The 26,530-nt window shown below is 36.8% G+C and overlaps 1 protein-coding gene across 2 annotated transcripts in view; it reads left to right on the top strand.

Moving 5' to 3' along the window:
• Nucleotides 1-26,530, top strand: part of Nell1 (neural EGFL like 1) — an 865,354-nt gene that overhangs the window by 815,363 nt on the left and 23,461 nt on the right. The window contains exon 16 of one of the 2 annotated variants that reach the window (XM_047517024.1): nucleotides 6,080-6,220. The exons of the other annotated variant lie outside the window; for it this stretch is intronic. Within the exon in view, the coding sequence (XP_047372980.1) occupies nucleotides 6,080-6,220 (141 nt within the window). The remainder of the gene's footprint in view (nucleotides 1-6,079; nucleotides 6,221-26,530) is intronic. 2 annotated transcript variants of the gene reach the window in all.

The following is a 26,530-nucleotide window of genomic DNA, read 5'->3' as shown; positions in this document are numbered from 1 at the left end:
TCCTGACTCAGCAGGAAACTTCTTCCACTCCTGCAGCTGCCTACACAGTCTGTGATTAGTGCTGAGGCCTTTTGTTGTTGGCTTGTTTTTGTTTTTAGAGGTTGCATCTGTATAAGTTCTAATGTGCACACAGTATTTTTCCTTAATATAGAAAGGGATTTATTGTAGCAGTTAGGAAATGCTGGCTGTAACAATAAAGCCGCCCCAAACTGTGTCATGGCTCAATAACACAGAAATGGCCTGATCCAGTGTTGCTTGCCTGCAATCCCAGTGACTCCAGAGGCTGAGGCAGGAGGACTGCAGGTTCAAAGTCAGCCTCAACAAGTTAGTGAGACCCTGTCTCAAAATAAAAATTAAAAGGCTTGGGGATGTGATTCAATGGCCAAGTACCCCTGGGTTCAATCCCAAGTACAAACAAAACAAAACAAAGAAACATATTTCTTTTTTCTTTTTGTTTCTTTTTCTTCTTTTTGTGGTACTGAGGATTCAGCCCAGGTATACTTAATCACTGAGATACATCACCAGCACTTTTTTTTATTTTTTCAGACAGGATCCCACTAAAATTGCTGAGACTGGTTTCTGACTTTATCCTCCTGTCTCAGCCCCCTGAGTAGCTAGGATTATAGGCATGCACCACTGTGCCTGGGAAGAAATGTATTATTATTATTTTAATTCATATAATAGTTAATGACAGTTTCAGGTCTGTGGAAGTACTGCTTTTGCATGGTTGTTCAGGGAGCCAGGCAGACAAAGGCTCTACCTTTTTCAACATGTGGTTTCTAAGATTTCCCTGGATATTGGCCTCCAATGAGCAGGTGAAAGTATCATGGAGGCTCATACAGGGCATGTCATGGGTCATATTGAAATTCCATTACTTCTTGCTCTTAAACTACAGCTCAGTCACATGGCCTCACCTAAGTGCAAAGAGGGCATGCCCAAGACACAACTTTGGGACCCCAAAAAGTAGAGATGGGAGAGCTAGACTTTTTCAACCAATGGGTCTCTGCACTGATAACAATCCTGGCACTTAGTAAATATTAGATAACAACCAAGATTTGTTTTTGTTATACTTGTAGAAATTTCTGTTGCTAATTCCATTTCCTTAAATTTATGAGACTTTGTTGGGGGGATAATTTAAATTTTTAGGGGCTATATAGTATAGATTTATAGATGCTATTTAAGTTTTGTTTGACTGCAAAGTATGTGTTCTCTTTTAAAAAAATTTTTCGGTTGTAGATGGACACAATACCTTTATTTTATTTATTTATTTTTATGAGGTGGTGAGGATCAAACCCAGCACCTCACACGTGCTAGGCAAACACTCTACTACTGAGCTACAACCTCAGCCACCAAAGTATGTTTTCTTAGCTATAGTTATTTATTAATTTATTTTTGTTGCAGTTGTCCCTAACAGACTCTGTATCTTGAAGGTAAAGACCTTGTCTTTTCATCTCTGTATAAGAGCATTTATTATAATGCTTAGAACATGGTGGGTGCTCAATAAACTTTTGTCAAATGAATGAAAATGTGAAAGCTTTGCTATCACTGTATATGACCCTTCAAAAGATGTAATCCAACTGCAAATTTAGCCACTATTTTAAGTTTTAACCAATGAATATGAAATATAAATCATCTCTTTTTGAAAAAAATCTTTAAGAAAAAGTATTAATTTCATACATTTTCAGATAGAAAATTCAGTAAGGAGAAGATTAGATGACGGAAGAGATTCATCCATTCAAGTATATTTGTATTCAAGTATTTGTGTGTAAATGACTTCCTTATAAAATTCACTATACATTCCTTTTTTTTTATTGTATACAAATGGGATACATGTTGTTTCTCTATTTGTACATGGAGTCAAGGCATAACATTTGTGTAATCATAAATTTACATAGGGCAATGATGTTTGATTCATTATTTTTTTTCCTTCCCCCCCACCCCTACCACCCCTCTTTTCCCTCTATACAGTCCTTCTTTCCTTCATTCTTACCACCCTCCTTATCCCTAACCCTAAACCTAACCCTAACCCTAACGCTAACCCCTCCCACCCCCCATTATATGTCCTCATCCGCTTATCAGCGGGATCATTCGTCCTTTAGTTTTTTGAGATTGGCTTATCTCACTTAGCATGATATTCTCCAATTTCATCCATTTGCCTGCAAATGCCATAATTTTATCATTCTTCATTGCGGAGTAATGCTCCATTGTATATATATGCCACAGTTTCTTTATCCATTCATCAACTGAAGGGCATCTAGGTTGGTTCCACAATCTGGCTATGGTGAATTGAGCACCAAGAGTAAACATGTTGCTTAGTACAATCTTATGAATGACCTTAGGTATTCATCTATTTCTAATTGTAAGCAGAAAACTCATGGTACAGGTATGAATGTTCATTGAAGGCAATTATAGATGTCTCTTTGTTATCTATTGTGCCTCCTTAAAATCTCCAAAACTTAGAGCTAGAAGCAAAGTATTAAATAGAAACTACATAATGTCTTTTAGAGGTAAATAATGTAAGTATAACCCCATTATATTTAGTTTTATGAATTGACATTGCATCCTTATGATTTGAAAACAGCAGGGGATCTTGTATAATTTTGAATTTCTGTTGCAGCACTTCTCATTCTTCCTTTTATCCAGTTTGTTAGTCATTTAGTTTATTCATTCACTCAATCCTAAAAACTTTTATTGGGCCCTTTTCCATTGCTTGCCACTGAGTTGCTATCACTAGAAACGTAAACCTGAATGATAGTCCACTTCTGTTTGTGGAAAACTTTCATTTGGATGATGGACACAAAAAAGAAATATCGGTGATGAATTTAGATATGTGCCAAAATATATGTGTGTAGAAGTACCCAGCCACTAGGGAAAGAAGGGTTGGAAAGGGAGATACTGGTTGAGGTTTGAAGGAAATAATATATACCTCTTTTCCTTGATTGTGAACTCCTAGATTTCAGCAATCACGACGTATTCATCTTTGATTCCACCACAGCACAAAAATAATCCTTACACATATATTTAGCTCAAAAGTATTTAGAAAATTGAATAAATGCATTGCCTTTATGTAAACCATCCCTTCTTGATTTACCAGTAAAGTGATATGACAGGATAGTGATAAATGCAGGCTCAGACTCAGCTGGTTTTGGACCAGTTTTCATCGTGGTTCAGCTGTGTGTCCTGGGCAATAATATTTGTTGTTGTGTAGTTGACACTTGGTGATAGGATACAAAAATGAACACTACCAGTTGCAATCTCAAGAATCCCTCTGCATCTCTTGTTTCCTCTATTACATTTCTAGGTCAGTGCTGGGTTAAACTGAAATTGAAACAAAAATCCCAGGACTTGTTATAGGAAGAAAAAGAATTTTTTTGTTTCTTTTGGGATGGCTAACACATGGTGAGGGGCAGCCAGGCTCACTGTGATTTGCCAGAATTCCTTGGGCAAGAGAGGCGAATTCCATAGTGAACTCACAGGGACCCCATTCCCAGAGCATCTGTTTTGTTTGTTCGCTGGTAGCAAATGCTGACTGGGAGAAACAAATCTTCGAGGACAAAGGCAGCCACAACCCAGCTTGGGGAGAAACCATCATTTAAAATTTGTGAAGTCCTCGGTGTGTGGCTGAAAAACCCGCAAGTGTTTTCCATGCTTGGGTCTGCGGTAGTTTCACTTAACACTGTTGTGACTATATAGAAGAGCAAACCAGTTTTATGAACATGATGATTGCCTATCATGTGTAGTGTGGTTGCATATAAAATGAATTTTCTGCCTTTTATTGCAAATCTTTCACAGAGAATGGAAATGTGCAGCCTTGTTACCAGGTGCCAGTATGTGATGAACTCTGGTTTTTCCCCCGTAAGTTCCCAGATTCTGCTGTGGGAAGTGCAATTCCCAAAACAGGGGCATCTTCACTACTTTTGTCATTTTCCAGTGTAAGCCAGGGATGTCCTTGTGTTTCTGGGGAAGTAGTAGATGCAAAATTGTCTGATTCTCTTCTCTGGCTACAAAAGTCCCCTGTCCTATACAGTGATTTCAGTCCTACTGGATCATGGAAACTCATTAATCTCATCATTTAATTTTGGGAAAGAAATATCTATGAATTGAGAAAATATTTACACATCATTCATCATGCCTACTCTTTCTAAAAATTTCCTGTTGAATTTAGAATGGAATTACATGTAAGATGATCTGATACGTTATGCTCCAAACTGTGTTGGTTTTGGAAGTAGAGGGCAGTTAAGCACAGCTAGGATTTTCCTAGGCAAGCCAGGTCATATGATTGCTTTTGCTATTTGAGATGCATTTTCTTTTGTATCTACTGATTTCCCAGACACTAACCATAATTAGGTGATTGCTACCTATAATGTTGTTGGCAGCCTAAATATGATGGGGTCTGTGGGGGTTCATGAAACTTTTCTGAGAGCTGTATAAATATTGGATGTCGAATTTGTTGCCATTCCATGATAGAGTTATCTTTCAGCCTAAAAGAGAAGTCATCTCTGAAAATCAGTCTTCTGCTTATGTTTGTATCTCTTATTTCCTTGTATGCAGAATGCTTTTAGAGACTGTAACACAGGCGAAGCCCTTTTGTTCTCTCTGAGCTACAGCCCCCACTCACATCCCACTTCAATTTTTGAAAAGTTTAGTGATCCAAGTTATGTTTCAGAGAACCTATGACTGTAAAATTTAAGAAATGACAATCTAAATAATTGATGGGAATTAATTTTCTTGAGATTCATGTTAAATGTACACATAATCTGACTGCAATATCCTAAAGTGCCATAGAAACATTGGGTAGGTACTGATGATTTTCGGAAACCTGAGGGATGCTATGTGTGAAAGGACTATGTAAACTGAACACCATAGTGGAAGAAGATGGCAGTCGATTGTAAAAGGAAAAACTGGAGTAGTCCAGTATAAGGAACTGTGCCTTTTCTCTCTGATGCTCTCATCAGATGAGTGTCAGTTTTCAAACTAAATTTACAGCTCAGTGCACAACTCAGTACATGTCAGGATAATAGGCCCCTGATAAATAATTGCCCCTGAGCTGATAACCACAGCAGGGCCCTGTTGAAAGAGATCCCACAGTACATTTATTAATTATGTGTTATATTCCAATGTTAATTAAATTTCCATTCATATATGCCATAGTTCAGATATTTCCAAGAGAAATAGGAGAAGATTCCTAGCCAGCAATGGCTACATTCCAAGAAATAATTACATGGAAAAATTCTGTAAGAATGATCTTACCCTGGTATAGCAATCAGTAACTCTTCTTTCTGCAATGGAGTCAAAAAATTTCAGCCCAGAGGCAACTCTTTGGGCTAGAAAATCTGTGTATGATTCAGATATTTGGTAATTCTAAAGAACCAGATCAGAGAGAGAAAACAAAGCTCTGGAGATGTCTTTTTCATCAGAAATAAGTGAAGAATGAAGACCTTTGATTGACTAGAATAGTGAATCAGAAGTTTTAAATAAATTAGAAGCATAGTTCCCAAACTGTTTCAAAGAACACTAGTTTCTTAAGATGTCAAATGTATTCCCAAGAAAAAGCATTCACTAGCCAAGTATATTTGAAAATAAAAAAACCTTCCATGTTATTCTTTTTTCATAGTTTTGCACATTGTATATATATATTTTTTTTCTTTCATAAGTTTCTTCAAAGAACACAAAGTAATATCTGAAATTACTGATTTAGGATTGCTTAATCCAAGAAAAATTAAATTGGTACCAAGTGTCCTGAATTTAGATTTTGGTTGTCCAGATGCCAACACAGCATTTTTAATAAGGAGGTAAGGAGTGTCTTCATGACTACTAGGTTTTGTTCATTGTCCAAAGAGTGAGAAAGCCATCTATGAATGATGCTTTCAATTTGTGTGTGTGTGTGTGTGTGTGTGTGTGTGTGTGTGTGTGTGATTCTAGAAAAAAATCAGCTTTGGTTCTTCCTTTAACTTCCATTTCAGGTGAATAACCAATTACAGTTGATATTTTGACATGAGCATGTTTGGAGTATTTACTAAAAAGGTTAGTCTCAAAAGACATTAATGTCCTGGTGGGCTTGTGTTTTTCTCTGAGGCAGATATTGATGAATGTACAGAGGGGATCATTGAGTGCCACAACCATTCCCGCTGCGTTAACCTGCCAGGGTGGTACCACTGTGAGTGCAGAAGCGGTTTCCATGACGATGGGACCTATTCGCTGTCCGGGGAGTCCTGTATTGGTAAGCATTCAGCCATGCCCTCCATTCCCCTGGACTTTTGTAGGAGAGGCAGGCTACTTTGGTACTCTGTTGAGTTCTCAGTGTTAAAACATGACCACTCACTGGTTAAATTCATCTGTTTTCAAATTTCCTCTCTCAACAAGATTAGAGCAGGGATTATGTATTGTGGGGTGTTAGGATTTTTTTATATAGAAACTGGGGCAGTTGGTGGAACAAAGCCTGGGTATGCATGCTATGGGTGTTTAGTTTTTTCTATGGAAAACCAGGAGGATTATCTGAAATTTTGGACAGTTTGAGAGGCAGCTGTGGAGAAGAGGAGATAGTACTAGAGTTAGAATTAGAAAATTTAGTTTAAATTCCAGTTCTTGTACTTCAAAATCTCCATAATCTCTGATCCTTCATCTGTGCATGTATGGAAATAGGGATAATATCCATATGTTAGTATTAAATGAAATACTATGTATTCAAAATTTGTAAGTTTTGAACTGTTGCACATATAGTTGTATTATTCTTATTATTGTTACTATTACCACCACCACCATCCCCTGCAAAGTCACCTCTAATCATGGTTCACTTGTGGTTCTTTTAAAAACTAAACACAGGAGGTTAACAGGTGGAGTTCTTCACCTTCAAGACCTTACAACGTTGATGAAATCCAAATAACTGATTAGAAATGTAACTGTTTCCATGAGAAAGTTAGCCAATCTAGGTCTCTCATGTCATGTGGGCTCAGCTGAATTCTTAATGTTGGACAGACCTCGAGGGCAAGCATTCTGACTGTGGGTGCCCAAAGTTCAGATTGATGAATTAGAACATGGGAATTTGATTTTGAAAATTTATTGTCTCTGCTCATTGCATATCTCATTTTTTCCCCTGAAGGCCACTGCTCAAATACAGTCAGTATTCTTCCACCTTATGCCCCATGTTGTCCTAAAGTGAAGATGCATTAAAAAAAAAAAAGGAACAGTGGGTACATAGCACGAATTGTCCCCGACAGTCTTGACATGGCTAGGGAGAGGCATGTAGTGTAGTAGTTAAGCATAGACACTTGGACCACACTTCTGCTGTCAAATTCCAGCTCTGCCATTTTTAAGTAGGTTATACTGGGCAAGTTATTTCTAGTCTGTACCTCAGCTATCTTATCTATAAACTAAAAAGAATGTTTATATCTAATTTATATAGAATGGTGATAATTAATTGAACTCATTCCTGTTAAATATTCAGTAAATGTTAGCTATGATCTTAACTGTCCCTGCATATTTAACATTCTGCTCTATACTCTGTCCGTATTTCTTTTATTGTGGAAATAATGATTTATAACTTCATGGGAGGTTTGCATTTATCCAGGGTCTTCACATGGTCCTTTTATGTACTTCCAGGTACTTCTGAATATGTGCAACTCATAAAAATAGATGTTATGTGAGTAGAAATAGATCGAATGGCTGACATCAAGGAGGGGAAACAGAATATTAACATACAGGAGACCCACTTTGAGCACTAAAGTTAAATTTTAATTTTTACAAATTATATTTGACATTAGTGAGAGGAGAGACCCTTAGATTTTGAGTGCATGGAACCTTAGAGATCACCTATTTTAAATAGTTCTATAACTGCCTGGATCTGCTGTGGTGCTGTGCCCTCTTGTGCCTTTACACATTGGTCCCCTCTTCTTTGATGGAACATAATGATTCCCTTATGAATTTCTGGTCTTTTCTCTGGATTCAGCTCATTTTTCATCAATCCCCCATGAAGTATTCTTTGATGTCTTCAAATAAGTTATCACTTCTCAATTCTGCTAACTCTAAACTTTTTACCCTGGTAGAGGTTTCAGTGGTCTCAGGTGTTACAGTACAGTGCAATTTCTTTGCTCTCTGACTTGACTTTAAACTGGAAATATGCTTTATTTGTCTATCTCTCCAGTGAGATCCTTTGGCAACTGGTGTTCAAGAAATCAAAAAAAAAAAAAAAAAATGCAGTGACATCATGTGTCTCAAAAAGGATGATACCTTGCTCCAACTACACAACTGATTTGAGACAAGAACCAAGCATAGGTCAAGGAAAAGCCTATGTTACAGATGCCAGGGACAGTCCCAGTTTGTCCCTGTTATTCTGATATAATTATCACTGATACCCTGTCCTTCTCATAAGTGTCCCAGTTAGGGTGACAGACATTATAGTAATCCCTCCCAGCTCCCATTCCACCAGTGCTGATTTCTCTTTGCAATGCTAAGTGGCGTGTGTGTGTATGTGTGTGTTTGTGTGTGTGTGAAGTTTCTGCATTCTTTGAAGAGGAATCTGCTTCATCCATGCCTTGATTCCTAACTCTAGGAAAAACTTAGGAAACTGTACATATGGGTGAGAGAATAGAGTTGTTTTGATTAGTGGCATTTCAATTTGAGTTATTATTAATCAGAATTCCTTTCATGTTTTTGCTTTTGGGAAAAAATCTTTGTAAGTGAACTTCATAAAGACAGAAATCTGATTATCACTCAGTGTTTCTTTGGTGTTTGAGAGAACTATGTTGTTTCAGAAAATTTCCTGGACCAATAGATATGTAAATTAGATCATGCTGCTTTCCTACTATGATCATCTAATAATACCTTCCCATGTAATGTAAAACAAATTTATAATTTTACATGACCTTCAAGCTTTAAGTGATATTATCCCTGTCTATTTCTTGGATCCATCTCTATATGTGCTAGCCTTTTTGACTCTCATGCTTGGAACATAACAATGACCTCCTCCCAGGTTTTGGGACTCTGCTTATGCTGTTCTCTCTGGAGCACTTAACACCTGTCTTAAGGGATGACTCACATCAAATGTTATTTCTTCAGAGAGACCCTCCATGACTATCTTCCCCAGTCATTTTATTACAATTTATTTTAAATATATTCTAAGCATTTTTAATTTTCAAATTTGTTGTGCTTGAAAATGTGTCGACTCTTCCCTTTCCATATGTATACAAGTTCTTTGGGCGCAGAGACCTTATCTTTTACCAAAATACCTCCAGCTACTAGAATAATGTAGACAAATACTAGGTATTCCATGCATCTATATCTAATGATTGAAGGAACAGATATTCAAAACCATATCAGGTCAGATTTATTTTCCATTTGACTTGACATAGTCCTGTAGATTGTGGTGCAGGACACAAGTTGTTACATATCACAAAGCCAGATGAGTCTTTTATTTCAGAAATTAATCATTGAGAACAATCATCATTCCAGCACTGTGTTCAACCTCTGGGAATGTAATTATGAGAAACCTAAGAAATTTGTTCTTGAGGGATTTGTTGACCTGAAATATCCTGAATCTTAATAACATAGTTTAGTGGCACTGAAGATTAGCACATCAGGATAGGCTCTAAATAATATTAACCACCAAACCTTACCTTAAAAGAAACAGAAACAACTAAAGAAACCTTTAAAACAAGAAAAGTGATTTTGTATCATGTAGTCAGATATACTTTCTACCCAGAAAATGGCAGGAATGCCACGTTAAAATGTAAAAATGTGACCATTTTGGCTTTTAGCACAGTCTTGTGTCACTCCATGCTGTTTGTTGTGATTTAGATGAGAGGTGTCCCCCAAAGCTCAGGAATGAGACAATGCAATAAGGTTTAGAGGTGAGATGATTGGGTTATGAGAACTTTAACCCAATCAGTGAATCAATCCCTCGATAGGGATTAACTGGCAACTGTTGGAAGGTAGGGTGTGATGGAAGAGGTAGGTCATTGGGTGTGTGCCTTTGGGGTATATATTTTGTGCTTGTTGAGCAGAACTCTCTCTTCTTCCTGGTATGTCTTGAGCTGCTTCCCTCTACAACATTCTTCTGCCCTGATGTCCTGCTTCATTTCAATCCCTGAGGAATGGAGTTGACTCTGTAGATTGAGCCCTCTAAAACCATGAGCTCCAAATAAACTTTTCCCTCTCTAAAATTGTTCTTGTTGAGTCATTTGGATACAGCAGTGAAAAAACTGACCAAAGCACCAGTCTTTTTGGTTTGATGAGGATAATAGCTCCTGTTCTATTGATTTCACCAGTAACTATAGGCATTGATTATTATTGACATTGTAAAGAACAGAACTCACGCAAGATTTATTGTGTTATGAGCAAAACTTTTAATATTTGCTTCTTTCTCCTAAAGTAGATTATATGGTTGAGGAAATGACTGGTCCCAGGTGTTGTAGAAGCAAATAGGATGACTGATATTGAGAAGTTTGTCAGTTAAAACCTCTCTCTCTTCCCCAGCCTCTCTTTGTTTCATTTGCTTGTGTATTTAAAATGTAAGAAGAGAGAAACACACAAAAAATTGCAAATTAGTATTTGCAGAAAAAGGTGACAGTGGTCTATTGTTACACTTTCTGTTCTGAGGCAATAGTGGAAGTTGGTGATACTTGGTTTTGATATAGAAGTTGAGAGGCATTACTTTTTTATCTAGACATAGTGATCAGGATCATTTAGAAATGAGGAGAATAAATGAGGGAAAGCCTATGTACAGAACATTATTTTACATAATTTGAAAATAAGATTCAGATACCTTCCATGTCCATCTGTTTCAAGATCTTGGTCCTGCATATGAAACTAATCCTCTGTTCCCTCTCATCCTTTTTATGGATACTTAAGCCTACTCAAGTCTTCACTTTGCTCTCCACAAATCCTGCATCTCTTCCTACTATTCCTTTGCTCCATTGCTTCTTCCTGACTCTCCTTACAAGCCTCATATTTTCTTGTCAAAATCCTGAGGAAGTTCTACTTTCTGATCCAGTGATTCTCAAAACTGTTTAACAATGGATCCCAGGTAGCTTTTTAAAAATCCTGTGATGGTACCTCATAGCTGACAAATTCAGATTCATTTGATTTGGTGTGGGACTTATACTGAGGTCATTTTAAAAAATACTAAGTGATTAGAAAGAATATTCAGTCAATGAACAGAATCATTGTCATCGTTTTTATCTAACAAATAACTTTAAAAAATCCTCCCTCTTTTATGTCCCTATAGCAATTTATTTGAACCTCTTTTAGAGAACTTACCAGATGAGATTTGTATTCTTAATAATTTTTTATCCCTAGAATAGAGTTGAGGTATTTTTGACATCTTTTACGGATTTGTGTTGCATTAAATCATATTGATCATGCACATATTTGGTTATCAAACAGAATCTTCAGATTCCAATAAAATGCATTTATTGATCAAGGTGAACTGGGGGAAGACACAGGCTTGTTTTAAAAAGACATAACACCTCTCAGCTTCCTATCATTGCCTTCGCCACAGGACATAGTTGGGTCAAGCATTTTCCCAGACTCTGGAGTTTGCTTTCTGGTCACTATCAATAGCATGACAGGATAGGGGCTGCCATTGCTGTCACCACATGATGACAAATAATAAGTTGTTTATTACGGACAGATATTATTAATAATAAATTGTTAGTTATTATTAACTACTGTCATCATTCAAAGAAATAATAAATAATAATAACACAACCAGGGAAGGTTCTGCTGAAATTTCTTGGGAAGAAGATTTTAGCAAGTTGATATATCAGGGTAAGTAAAATGGCATAAGGATTTGAGTTCTATTTTCACTACTCAGAACCTAGTCCTCATAGGAGTAGAGATAAGGGCGTAAAATCTAGAGATACTCTATCTTTACTTGGATATCTGAAACAAAGCCTAGGAGTTCTCATACTGCACCAGTCACTAGGCCAGATCCTGGAGAGTTATGAAGGCTGAGCTTCATGACTTAGTGACACAGTTCATTCACAATACAGTGTAATGGAGAGGTGTAAGTTCAACAAGGCCTAGATTCAAATTTCAGCTCAGAGCTGGGCATGGTGACACACACCTGTAATTGCATAACTCAGGAGGATAGCAAGTTCAAGGCTATCCTTAACAACTTAACAAGATACTCAGCAACTTAATGAGACTCTATCTCAAAAAAATTAATAGATAAATAAGAAGGACTGGAGAGGTAGCTCATTAGTAAAGCACCTGTGGGTTAGTTCCCTAGTTACAGCATCCCCCTAAAAAAACACTCAACTCAGTCTCTTTCCAGCTGAGCAGCATTTGGCAAGATATTTAACATCTCTTAGTTTTCTCAATCTGCAATGATTAAAATAATACTTGCAGTAGATTGTTTCCAATATAAGTGTTCTTAGATACAAATATCCTGGCAAGTAGTAGATACAATTTGTTAATATTTAGTACCCTTCTATCTCTAACCTGCTAAATGAAGACAATAGTAATACTAATAAGAGCTAGCATTTATTGAGATCTTACTTTGTGCTGGGCACTCCTCTGAACAATTTACAAAAGTGTCAACCTCCTAAGTGGCTGTCGAATATTTGTGAAGATTAAATAAGCTAACATAGGAGAAAAGTACTTGGTACTTATATTTTAAGTGTTCAATAAATGTTAGTCATTATCATTAACTGGGCACCAGGACTGCATCAGTCACTAGGCTGGGCAATTACATGTGTTATTAAATTTAGTATCACAACCACAAAAGGAGGGAAGCCCTCTTACTGTTATCATTTTTAAAGTGGGGAAAATAAAGACCCAAAAGTTAAGATAAATCATCCCAATTTCCACAGCTGATAAATGGCACACAACAGCTATCATGCAGGTGTGTTTGATCCCAAACCTTCAGCTGTTAATGTGTTAATGCTGTAATGCTTCCTGGAAGGAAGGGGACCCTGAGCCCATAGGTGGAGGAAATATTTGGCAGAGCAGCAGCTGAAGGTCAACTGGATAAGGCAAAGGAAACAAAAGAAAAGGAGTGAGATCCAGATGGAGGGTTGCAATCATCTATCTAAACCATGAGAACTGGGGACTTAGTTTAGCCACTGGACTCAAGGATTAAGTTTGGGGCCTTCTTGCTGGGTCATAGGTGGGATGACAAGATGGCACACTCTTGACAATTAGTCTGATAGCACTTCGGCCTTGATAACAACACCATCTGGATGTCCACTGATGTCATTACCTTCTCTTAACTGCTGGTGATATGAATCCAGAGTAGAAAAAGAAAAGGAATAGGTAGGGGACAGAGAGTAAGAAAGTGGTGGTAGATAGATTTTTAACAGATTTATTTTTTCTTCACATGTTGATCCTTTACATCTTAAAAATAATTAGTATATACAATATATATATGCAATTTAATTATTATAAAATTAAATTATAAAAATAAAAATAAATTATTTGAAAAATAAGGAAATAGATTAACTGTGAGAGTTAAATACAATGTTTTTAAATACTTGGCAGCCAGTAATATAAATTATTCTAATGTGAAAGAAGGTTGCACAGAAAAAAAAGATTTTTTTCCTTTGTTCCAGGGAACAAACATGCTAGGTTGGAGAAAGAATCTTTGTGGATCAGATTATTTCAAACTAAGATAATTTAAGAGGCAGAGGCATAGACACCAATCTTGGAACACTCATGGATTTTTCTCTTTGCCAAATAATAAGACCCACTCAAGGATAAAGTATTTTTGGTTAAACAGCATCCCCTCACCTTCTTTGATATATTTAGTGGGGTCTCATTGGATTATAAATTTATAACTGTTTCCCAAGAGCTTTAGATTTGATTTTTATCCAGGTAATAAATTCCTTATAGTTGAAGGACCTTCACAAAGGCAGATGCCTGGAACTGTTTAAATACCTTTTGCATTTAACTAGAATCAGTGTAAAGTATATGGGGGCATGTTTTCATGAATCAGTCTTTAGTTGCTTGGTACAAAATTGTCAAATGTCATTAATAGGTTCAGATGAACAGAAAGATGACGTGTATAGAATGGCTATGGAAGGGACCACTGTCATCAGTTCATGGGATAGAGAGTTTAAGAGCATTTTCCAACTTTGAATCGAAGTGACTTGTACCCCAGAAAAGGCCTTACAGTGGGTACAGAGTTTCAGATAACCAATTAGTTGAGAAGTGGGTCCTTCAAACCCTCTGGAAGTTTGCTCACCTTCAAGTCCAATTATATATAGGCAAGCACGGACCTGTTCAGTATGGACAGAATATATTTTGGAGACTTCTCTGGGAAGGTAAGTGAACTTCCTCATTTTAGTGGTAAATACTTCAACAAATGACATGGGAATGGATACATTGTACCCATAGTTCCTGTATGCAGTTTTCTATTTGAACTTTGGAACTATCCAGATATTCCTGGGAGTTACTCTAGCAAGACCTCAGACTAGTTACTGGGTCTATCCCTTAAGCCAACCCCAACCTTGTTTAGTACATTTCCAGTGACAGTCTCCCTGTTGTGTAAACACTTTGTTTATGGCAGCAGTGATTATCCAGGAAGCAGAAAAACAGCTGTGAACCCATGCCTTAAAGGAGAACATAGTATAAGGAGAGCCAGGGGCCTCAACTGCAGCCTAGGTGAAGACCACATGGACAATAATAAAGAGAAGGAGAATTAGAAAACTACTAAAAATCCTTCACAAGTCTTGGGTTGTTGATATAAATTGAATATCCTTAAAAATAGCCTGCAGTAATCTTAGCATTACAGTAGGTAGTATGGGAGATGAAGATAATGTATTGCTTGAGGAGTTTGAAACTCCAAGTTGAAGATAGAAATCAACATAAATGAAACAAACAAGGCTTTATGATATAGGTCATAAGTAACTGTAAAGGTATGTGATCAACACTAAAATACACAGATAAGTACCAAATAATTTGACAGAATTGAAGAACAGTCAGACTGTATGTGTACCATTGGACTTCAAGAATGGCAGGGTTTAGTTATATCATCAGTATAACAATACAAATAAACATTAATAATACCTAAAGTTAATTCATTATTTCATGTTCTGAGTACTTCTAAGAGCTTTACATTTCTTATTATCCTCAAAGTCACTCTCTCAGGGAGGCAATATTTACAATCTCCATTTAAAGAATAAAGAAATTGAGACTTTGCTATAACATCATGAATGTACCAAATTTCTTTGTCCTTAAAAACCTTTTCTCTTCCAGACAATTTTTGAATTTGGCACTATATAGAGTGTACTAATTGAAAACTCAGGAATTAATACACCCTACTCTATGAGTTTCTAGAAAGCCTTATTTGTTCTGTATCATTGAATAATAAGCTGCCTCTGAAGAGGTTTCTTTTCTAATTTTCCAGCAAAAATTTATCCAGTATACTACTTTCTCATTAAATATGAGATTTTTTTACTATTATTTTAACTTTCTTATGAGGAAATCATTTCAATTCATGTCTATTTTTATGTTACTTTCTTTTTTAATGTTGGCAAATATTTTCTCTGATAAGTGAATGATGATACATAATGGGGGGATAAGAGAAGAATAGAAGAACTTTGGATTATGTAGAGGGAAATGAGGGGAGAAAAGGGGGTAGGGGAAGGAAAAATAGTGGAATGAGTCAGACATCATTATCCTATGTACATGTATGATTACATGAATGGTGTGAATCTACATCATGTGAAACTATAGAAAGGAAAAGTTGTACTCCATTTGTGTACAATGAATCAAAATGCAGTCTGTAAAAGTAAAAATAAATAAAATTAAAAATATATATAAAAACTCGATTGTTATATACCGAGTGATGTTATAGTGGCTTATGGGGGTATAACGAACTTGTCCCTAAGCTAAATGGTACCTACCAGTCATAATGTTTTTGACAAATGTATTTTTCCTTTGCATGAATATTTTGTCTCCTTTCCATATTATCAGTCTAATCTCTACTTCTACATTTGAGGAAGCTGCTCTCCTTTCCAATATGGTAAACTGAGACTTGGTAATATGATGTCTCAGTCTACAACCTGTCAGAAGCAGTCCCTAGAATTCAGATGCAAATGTAGATATAAAAGGAATGTGTGATACAGAGTATCAGAGGCTCCAGTTGACAATTTTGTATTGTGTGATGGGCCCAAGTGGGAGTTAGAGAAAAGGAAGAACTGGGGGTGGGAGTCGTGAGGAATGCATTACTGGAGAGGGGGAACCTGCACTGGCCAGTGCGGGAGGATAAGAGTTGGGTAGTACACAGGGACAAGACTGATATTTTTCCTCCAAAATGTGCTTTGCAATGTGGATATGATTTTCTTTAGCTATTTCTCACTATGAATGTGGAAGTTTTAGAAAACGAGCAACAAATAGACACACATTTTTTTTTTGCCATAGGATCTTGAAGTTTATATCATGCAACTCTTATTTATAAGACTTTAAATTTAGACTCTTTCTGACTTATTTTATTTATTGCTGCATAGTAATTATACAGTATAGTGAGTTTATCGTGGCATATTTTTGATGCATATAATGTAATATGATCAATATTATTCCCCGGTATCCCTCTTTACCCTCCCTTGCTGATCTCCTTCCTCAATTCTAATGGTGGCTTTTCTATCTTCTTGAGACCCCTTTCTTTGCTCCCTCTAACTTCACCATAGGGTAAACACGCAACACTTGTCTTTCTGAATCAGGATTATTTCCTTAACACTCGGTTCTCCTGTTCCATCTATTTTCCTGCAAATGACATAATTTCATTTTTTTATGCCTGAATAAAACTTCACTGTGTACATGTACCACATTTTTTCTATTCATCTCTATTGACATACACTTAGGCTAGTTCCATAACTTCACTTTTGTGAATTGTGCTGCTATAAACATGGGAATGAATGACTCTCTAAAGTTTACTGACTTTATTTCTTTTGGATTAATACCTAATAGTGGTTCAGTTAGATAATATGATAGTTCCATTAGTTTTTTTTTTTTTTTTTGGGGGGGGGTCTTACCAGGGATTGAACTCAGAGGCACTTGACCATTGAGCCACATCCCTACCCCTATTTTGTATTTTATTTAGAGACAGGATCTCACTGAATTGCTTAACACCTTACTTTTGCAGAGGTTGGCTTTGAACTCACAATTCTCCTGTCTCAGCCTCCTGAGCTGCTGGAATTATGGGTGTGCACCACTGTGCCCAGCCGCAATTAGTTTTTTGAGGAACATCCATGTTAATTTTCATAGTGGCTATATTCATTTACATTCCCACGAACAGTGTATAAGTATTCCTTTCCCCCCTCATCCTGGCAAGCACATACTGTTATTTGTATTCTTGATGATTTCCATTCTGACTGGAGTGAGATGAAATCTCATTGTAAATTTAATTTTAATTTCCCCGATGGCTAAGTGTGTTGAACATTTTTCCATGTAATTGTTGGTCATTTGTACTTTTTCTTCCGAGAAGTGCCCATTTAATTCATTTGCCCATTTACTGAATTTGTGTGTGTGTAGGTGGGGGTGTTTGTGTTGACTACCTGTATTCTGGATATTAATCCTTTATTGAAAAAATAGCTGGCAGAGATTTTCTCCCATTCTGTAGTCTTGCTGTTCATGCTGTTAATTGTTTCCTTTGTTATCCAGAAGCTCTTTCATTGAGCACCACATCTTTGAAATGACTCCTTTTTCCTTTCTTCTGTCCAAAGTGTGACAGTAGAATAAGTGGGCTATTCTAAGAAATAGAGTTTCTTAAAATCGTCTTATTTCCTGTGAACACAGTGTTCCAAGTAGCTGATGGCATGGCCGTGGCTTTAGGAGTGTGAGACTTAAACCAGTTCCATCCGCCTTTCACCAGAGAACCTATTAGAAATGAACATTTTCTATTCCACTCCAGACCTACTGAATCTTCAACGGGGGTGGGGGTGGGGGGACGCAGTGATTAGTGTTTTAATGAGTCCCCTTTGGTTAAATCTGATGCTCACTCAGGTCTGAAAACCACTGCCTCAGGGGTTTTGGAGATGCCTATGAGCGCTCTGAAACCAGTGTGTTTGTGTATATTGTGTGCCTAGTCTTCTGGAGGAAGTGGAATGATAGCTTTTCCTGGGATCTCAGAATGATGCTGACCCTCAGCAACATAAGCACCACTGTTAAAATAACAAGATCCAACCTCGATCTTCGCAGTCGCCATTCCGATTTAACTTCTCAGCGCTTTCTGCCTGGGGACTTATAATTCAGTCTCAAGGGTGTTCATTGGCCGCCTTCTCTCAATTTCTGAGTGTTCCTTGGTATTGAATTCCATGTAGTTGTCAGCTTCCTGCCTCTTGAGGCTCAGTTTGAGCAATTGTTTCATTACAGAAATTTCTGGCTTGAATGTGTTAGAGACAAAGATCGTGTCTAAGCAGCTATTCAGAGATCAGCATCTACATCTTCTTTGAGATGAATATTGAATTGTTTGTTTTAGTCTGAGGTTACTCATGCTGCTGTGAGATATTTACCTGTGGGTTTATGAGCAGAGAATTTTAAACTGTAGTACTCAGATCAAATAAAGTGCTGCTGGCATAAATCACCATTCACTTATTCAACGTGCATTTATTGAGTGAGCCTGATCTGCGCAGATCCCCGTGCTAAGTCTTAGGCATATGGAGAGGAATAAGACACAATCTTTGTAGACTGGAGTGGGGAGAAAGGAGGTGGGCAGAGGTTGGGGAGATTATGGCATGGTTCAGCTAGATACATAATAGATAAAATAGGAGGCTCTAAGGAAAAGTGACTAACTCTTGGGGTTGGGGTTTTTGGGGGTGGCAATGTATATAGGAATCTTTCACAGACAATGTTTTATACTGGAACAGTAAAGAGGATGAATGGTAACGTTTCCAGGCAAAATACATGATAAGGGAAATATTGTAGGCACTGACTACAGTTGATTGGAGATGGTCACAAAAGGGATTTAATTGTGTTCAAACAGTTGTGCTGTGTCTGGTAAGATATCTAATGAAGAAAAGGCATCTGGTATACATGTTTGTTAAATGTGGAGAATGATGAGCTCAGAAGTAGAGACGGAGGCCAGATTATGAAGGGTATCCTGTTCTAAGCTGAGTTTTTAATGGTATTTCATATGTGGTTCTCAGTGTTGTGAAGATAGTTATTTGTGTGAAAATTTTAGAGAAATAGCTGTTGTAGTATAAAACATAGCTCTACCAATGTAGAAGTACTTCCCACAAAATTTCAGATCCTCTCTCATAAATGTTTCAGTGTGGCTTTCTGTACCTGGACTGTTTCCCTACTACTTTTCCTTTTGTTTGAATGTATTTCTTAGGAAAAATACAGCCCTCAGAAGCAGTCAGCTATTGAACATGATCATTATTCTACTTAGTGTTAGATTTTGTTCTAGAATTATAACAACAACCATTTAAGTTTAGTATAAGTTTCCACTTTATAGGTAAATGGTAGAACAGAGTAGTCTGAATTTTCTCATTGCCACATAGTAATAGTTTCTCAGCTGAGAACTTATGAAAATGACTTACTAAATCAATTTGTCTGGGGATATACATGAGTAGGATATGTATACAAATACAAGTTTCTACCAATTCCTATATCTATAATCTTGGAAAATCAGAATTGGGTCAGTTTTTCTGCTAAAAATTGTGAAGATAATAAGAGTGATATGATCAGAATATCAATTGAATATCTTCTCTTTGAAGAAGAGGCTTAGGCAGAGAAAACAGTAAGATGTTATTTTTATGGTCCTGCTAGGACAAATGCTCAAGAGTATGTTAAGTATCTTTATGGGATAAATGGTGAGTATTTTACCTGCTCCAAGTAATTATAATGTTTTTAAGATAGGAAACTTGATAATTTAATTACTTCCTTTTACATATATTAATTATAAGTGAACATTTGGAGAATCTGTGTGTTGGGTGGAGTGTTGGAGATTTACTTTTTGGTCTTTGCATAATGTGTGGGGAGCCAGCCACAGCAACTCGAAGGTTCCCCGAAGAATGGGTGGAGTCTGCGCAGAGGAACAACTTGAACCCCTGGAGCAACTTGAAGCAAGTGCTGCTCAGATTTATTTTAGCTTTTTTTCTTATAGTATTAAGCAAAGTAGGATTAAACAAGATCTAAGTTATAGAGAAATTACCACATTATCATTAACCACAATTTCCAGCAGGTGTCTAACACATAGCAGATACATTAAGGTCAACTCTCTATATTTAACTAAAGTTACTCACATAAGCATATTACAGTGAAAGATATTTTCCTCTTTTCATCCTACTGGCTTTTGTTTACCTTTTAGTATCAGACCTATTGTCAGCATAGTGACTCTATTTTTCTTAAGCTAATTTTACCAAACTGCTAAGCAAAACATGCACTTAATCTTCAGCTCATATTATTATGTTTTTGATTTAACCTTAAAGGTCTACTCTATTAGCTATACAAGCTCAGATAAAACTAAGTTAGGTTATTTACTGCCAAACTATCAGTGTGACTGCTTAATTTTTATCCTAATATTCTTTACGTTATTGATTTATCCTCTACCTACTATGATACATATGTGAGACCTAAGCTAGCATAAACTACTCATGCAAAGAGGGCATTTGATCTTAAGATAATATTTTTCTAGTTGTTTGCATATGCTGTTTCTTTGTTCTTATGTCCTACATTTCCAGGGTGGCCCTTGACATCCAAACCTTTGAAGGAAGGACACATATTGGACATTTGTCCATTTACCATAAATATTAATTATTCATTCACCATCTTCATTGTATACTCCTGTATTGAGAAGAGGTGGATCTATGGGAGGTGTGTCCTTTTACTTATTTGCTTGTTTCCCTCTAGGTGATTACTACAAACATCCCCCAATCTTGTAAGCTAAGTAAGGTGGTCCTAGTACTGTAGAGACAACATGTCTCCTGTTCTGTTTGTCAGGCTATTTACTGGTAAAGCATTAGCTGGGGCAGGTGTGGTCAGTGTAGGAGCAAGCAATTTCTGTAACTGTAGTTTTCTGAATAACTCCTCAAACTCTGTACTTTTAGACTTATCATATGTGATATTGGTATATTTTTAAAGCATTCCTCATCCTCCCCCAAGCTCCACAGACTCATTGAGGTTAAATTCTTATCACAACAATCTAGGGAATATGATTTGCAGTTGCATAGTTATAAGTATGATAATTACAAGAAAACACCCAATTCCTAGGAGAGGTGACAGTGGCAATTTCCTGGAATGGTGACCTTGAAAAGCCCTTCCCCATGCTTAGACCTTGTCAAGCAGCATGGCGGGAATGGTTCCCGCCAATAATGTTCTTGTATTTGCTTTCTATAGAAGTGGGATTAGAGATGGGATAAATGAGATGGGATAAATCTGACCTGAAATTGGCACATTTACCTTTGTGTTCTGTATCAGGAAATTACTGGCTGCATGGGCCTTGGCAAGTCAACTCCTCCAGTATTACCTATTCTTATACTTATTTTATTTGGGTTCAAGTATAGCTGAAAATCTGGTGCATGTAGAGTATATAAATCCAGGAGCGAAACCTTACTATATTCAATAGTTGAAGGGACAGATTATTTCTATCAAAACAATTCAACATAGATGTAGACTAGAAGGTAAAAGTTATTTTTAAAAAAGAAAACTTAAACTTCAAGTACATTTTATACTCATGCTAATCCCTTTATGTATGTCTAGGATTCCTAAAAGTGACAATTGCTTCTTTTCTACCATAGAGATAACCTTGGTAGAAATGTTTGAGAAGCAAGGATTATTTAATTGATCCTCAGTTCGGTTGTGTATTGAGTGAAGATGATGGTGATAATGACATCCTAGGTTTTTGGAAGGACAAACTAGGATAAATTTAAAATTCTGTATAGTATATATGAGTTTAGTAAACTATTGTTATACATAATAAAAAGAGAAATCTCAGTTTTATAAAAAATGTTTATTTTTAACTCAATAAAAGTATCTGGGAAAGGCAGGATACCAAAGTACCTGCAAATTCTGCCCCCTGCCCCCACCCTTGTGAAACTTAACCTTGCAAGAACAGAAATTTTGTCAGTTTTATTTGTTATTGTATCCCTAGCCCTAAAAGTAGTGTTTGGCATTTTGTATGCATCCAATAAATATTCATTGGCAAATGAATGAATTAAGAAAATGAGAGTATTTGATTTTGTTACTAATGAAGACACTATCCTCTGTCCACAACTTACCCTTTGGTGAATGGTAAGAGTTCCTTTGCTAGCAGGCTGAGGGGAATTAAAGACGTTGGCGGTAGAAAAGAAAAAGTGATAGTGAAGATAAACAAAGCTGGACACCAGCTAAAGTGGTAAGAACACATTTTAATTAGTAATAAACTACCGCAGTAGGGAAGAGGGCACTATGTAAACTCAAAGAGTGTGCAGAAGGTGAGTGAATGATTTGAAGAGAGAATGAGGGAGAAGGAAGGAGGAACACCTGAGTCAGGGAAGTGGAATTTGCAAAAAAACCGGAAGAAGGAGGGCATTGAAACCATTTGGGTTTGTTAACTGGTACTTATAGAAGTTGGACTCCTACTTCCTCAAAGAGAATGGGAGACAAGATGTTGGCTGGTGGCCTTGAGTTTTCCCAGGCAAGTATTTAAGGAATTTGGAGTTGTCATCTAGGGATATGGCCCTGAGCTATTAGAACTATGCCAGTGTTTGTTCGAGTATTTTTTGTTAAGTGGGAGTTGGTTGGGTAAGTTAGACAAAATCATTTATCTGAGTCTGCTCTGAGGAGTCTGAAACAGTGTTTGGTCAAGGATAGAATCTTTGCCAGTGGCCTTGTTCACTTTTCTTTTGAAAAAAATTTGTTTTGGGCCCATATGTCTTTATCATTTTTTAGGGTCACAGACAGAGAAGTTCAAAATGAAGAGAACGTGTTTTCCACAAATCTAGAGCAGAGTGGATATCTCCCATTCTGGGCATTCTTTTTCCCTTTCCCCTACAGAAGCCTTCTAGATCTTCCCAGAGGTAGATCCCTGCAAGACCCCTTTCAAGATAGGAGGCAGCCCAAGACCTGTTTTACCAAATCAGTTGATTAGAGTTCTACAGGAGATATGAATAGAGGTAAAAGACTTGAAGAGATGAAATTCTCACAAGAAAGACAACAGGAGATAGCTTCTGAGTCTCAGCTGACAGTGCCCTTCCTGGCTTGGCCGTCCAAATTATGTCCTTGATCATTGCCCTAAATCTTCCACCAGGGTAATGATTTTGGGAGAACCTTGACTTACCTCCAAGAAGCTAGGGACCACAATAAGCAGAGTAGAAAAAGGAGACAACTAGGCATGGAAGTGGTGAATCTTAGCTGCTATAATCTAAATCTGTCATTGAGATTGAGACCTGGTCTTACAATTGCACCACTAACAATGTTTTCTGCCCTTTGCCTTCTGTGTATAGTGCAGGACACTTCTTGTAGTAAATAAAATTACTTTGCAGCCTCTTTCTCTGAGACTTTTCAATGACACCTAAGGGAGAAGAAATAATTTCTCCTCTGACAACTTACTTAAAAGAATGATTTGTCAAAGTAGGAAGCTGGTTTTGGATTTCACCCTGGCTGGGTTCCCCATGCATATCTGTTACCAAAGATTACCTTGTCAAAGCTTCAAGTGGACAGGGAAACCGTGCTTCTCCTCTTTAGCACTTGCTTGCAAATACTCAGTAAGAGACACCAAAGATAGTTCAATAAATATTGAATATCTAAGAAAACTGTTTAATTCTAAGAAAAAAAAATTATTTGTTCTAAAGTTGGGTTCTTTCCTTCCCTTCTGTCTTATTCTTCATCTGTCACTGTTCATGTTCTAACACTGGAATTACAAGCTCAACCCTGGAGAGGTGAAAAGTAATCACATGAAGCTGGAAAAGGACAAGATCTTAGGGAATCTTTTATGCAACTCCTATAATTGCCAGAAAGAAAACAGGCCACCAAAGGCAAGGGCTCTGTTCTATCATAACTCAGACCAATTCGAATTTATCAAAAGTTCATGAATTTCTTAGTAGGTGAAAGACACTGGAAAAGCAACTATGACAGGCACAAAGAGAAATAAGACCAGAATTTTACAAATCTGAAAATGTAAGGAAGATAGAAAAGAATATTCAGAGCTATGCATACACAGTAACATAAAAGAGATATAAGCAACGTACACTCAGGGTACAGAAAGGAATAATTCTTTCCAGCGAAGAGTGCGATTTTGTTAAGGAGATTAAACAAAATAGTGACTGTAACAGGAGAACATGCCTGATCAGGTATTAAGCATTTATTTAGTTGACTGTAGCTATAATACATCATACCCTTCCACTCATAAGCAGATATATAAAAAATATAAATCTAAGGTTGTTGTCATCCATACTTGAAGCTTCTGTGTACAGTAACATTCTCTTTAGGTAGCAAGTATTTCAATACTTATAGATTTTCTATTTATCCTCTCCACTGGTCAGAATTGTATTGATTTTAAGCAGATTTAATCACTAGGTACAGAAGTATGATTTGTTCACCGAAGAAAGTAAACCAAGGTGGTTAATTTAGAAGGCTGCTTTATTCTCATTCTGCTCTTATTTTCCTACCTGGAAGGAACTGTTTTCTCCACTGCAGTAAAACACCTAAATTTGTGCATTCTGTAAATAAAATGTAGTTGGTGACCAAGGCAAGTTTATGGAGTGTTAGAAAACTAGGTTCTTTCAACATTATTCACTTAAATTTATGTTATTATTTGGATATGAGGTACCCCTACAAAAGCTCATTTGTAAGACAATGCAGAAATATTCAGATGTGAAATGATTAGATTATGATGGCTATAACTTCATCAGTGGATTAATCCATTCGATGGAATAATAATTTGGTGAATGGACTACTGAGTGGTAACTGTAGGTGGATGGGACATGGCTAGAGGAAGTAGATATCTGGGAGTGTGCCATTGGGGATTATATCTTGCCCCTGACCCATTGCTCCCAGATGTCATGAGCTCAGTAGCTTTTTCTTCCACCACACCTTTCCACCATAATGTTCTACCTTACCCTAGGCCCAGAGATGGATAATAATGAACTGAAACCATGTACCCAAAATCACCTTTTTCTCTTCTAAGTTGTTCTTGTTAAGTATTTTGACCACAGCAACAAAAAGTTGACTAACATATTTTAACATAAGATTTATAGAGTAAATCTCAGACAACTTGGGGTATTAACATTTCTAGAGTTTGCTGGCCAATGTGCTAATCAAAATCATTTGACTTTATGTGGAGAATTCAAAATCCATGTATAAATGCTTGGCAAATAAATTATGGTATGGACTGGCTGCATAATGAGAGACCAGGATTGGGATCCAGATTTGACTTATTCTTAAGAGATGGGAGAGTGGTGTTCATGAATTAAGATGACCTCTGTGGGAGAAAAAATATAGAAACAATAGGGAAAACAAAAATAATGGCAGCTAATCATTTTGGAGAAATTATTGTATGATACCATTTTATTTTCTGTCCAAATGACCAAATTAAAGTGATGGATATGTATGTGTGTGTGTGTGTGTGTGTGTGTGTGTGTGTGTGTGCGTGCGCACATGCGTGCCTGCCTATATGTTTGATTATTTTTTGTGATGCTAGGGATTGAAGCCATTGCCTTTTGCACACATGGCAAGCAGTCCTCTATTAAAGCTTCAACCCCTGCCCACGGAGTATATTTTTATCTACATTTTTCAAATGATGAAACAAAAGGTCAGAGGTATTAGGCAGATTTTCCAAAGACATAAAGCTAATACATTTCAGATTTGGGACCAAAACACAGTTGGTTTATATGTCCCCATGTGCATGGAACTTTCTTGATTTTAATATTGAAAGTCACCTATCACAGAAACTTTCTCAATCACAAACTGGGACTGTATATCACATTATCGTTCAGAGTTGCTAGATTCCAAACTTAAGCTTTTACTTGATGTGAAGTACTGCTCAACTGAGGAGAAAGCAAAATAAAGGGTCAGAGGTGGAAACTTAGAAAATATTAATAGTCAAAAAATGGGAGAAGATCATATATTCCATACTTATAGGAACATGTTGGCTTTTTCATCCATTTTATCTCCTGTCCTTAGTAGTATGTCTGTAACAAAATATATGACCAATAAACACATGAGGATTTAGTAAAATTATTGATGACCACTAGTGACTAGGTGATTGAATAGGAAGTGGAGAACAGGGAAATAATATATCCCAGAACAGTGGAGGAGAGTGGTCTTAGACTGAGAACATCAGTAGTGACATTTATTTTGTTATTTGTTAGGGAAGGGTGATAGTTGTGTAAACTCATGGTCATGAGAAAATTTAGCATGTAGGCTTTGAAGACAGGGTCTCATAGAAGCTTGCACATATTCAGGAGAGAGTAGAAATGAATAAATGAAAGCAGGTGCTAGTTGTACATACCAGGACATCAGAAGATCTGAACCCAGGACCAAATGCAGAAACAGTGAATCCAAAGATTGTCTTTCCCTCTTTGTTTAAAATGATATTTTACTCAGTTAAAGGAAAGGGGAAGATTCACTGCAGAACATCAAAACTGTTCACTGAACAATAAGAGGAATGCCA

This window comes from Sciurus carolinensis, chromosome 11 (assembly GCF_902686445.1).
Source record: "Sciurus carolinensis chromosome 11, mSciCar1.2, whole genome shotgun sequence".
Taxonomy (NCBI): domain Eukaryota; kingdom Metazoa; phylum Chordata; class Mammalia; order Rodentia; family Sciuridae; genus Sciurus; species Sciurus carolinensis.
The sequence above is the reverse complement of the archived record's forward strand: the minus strand, read 5'-3'. Positions and strand labels throughout refer to the sequence as shown.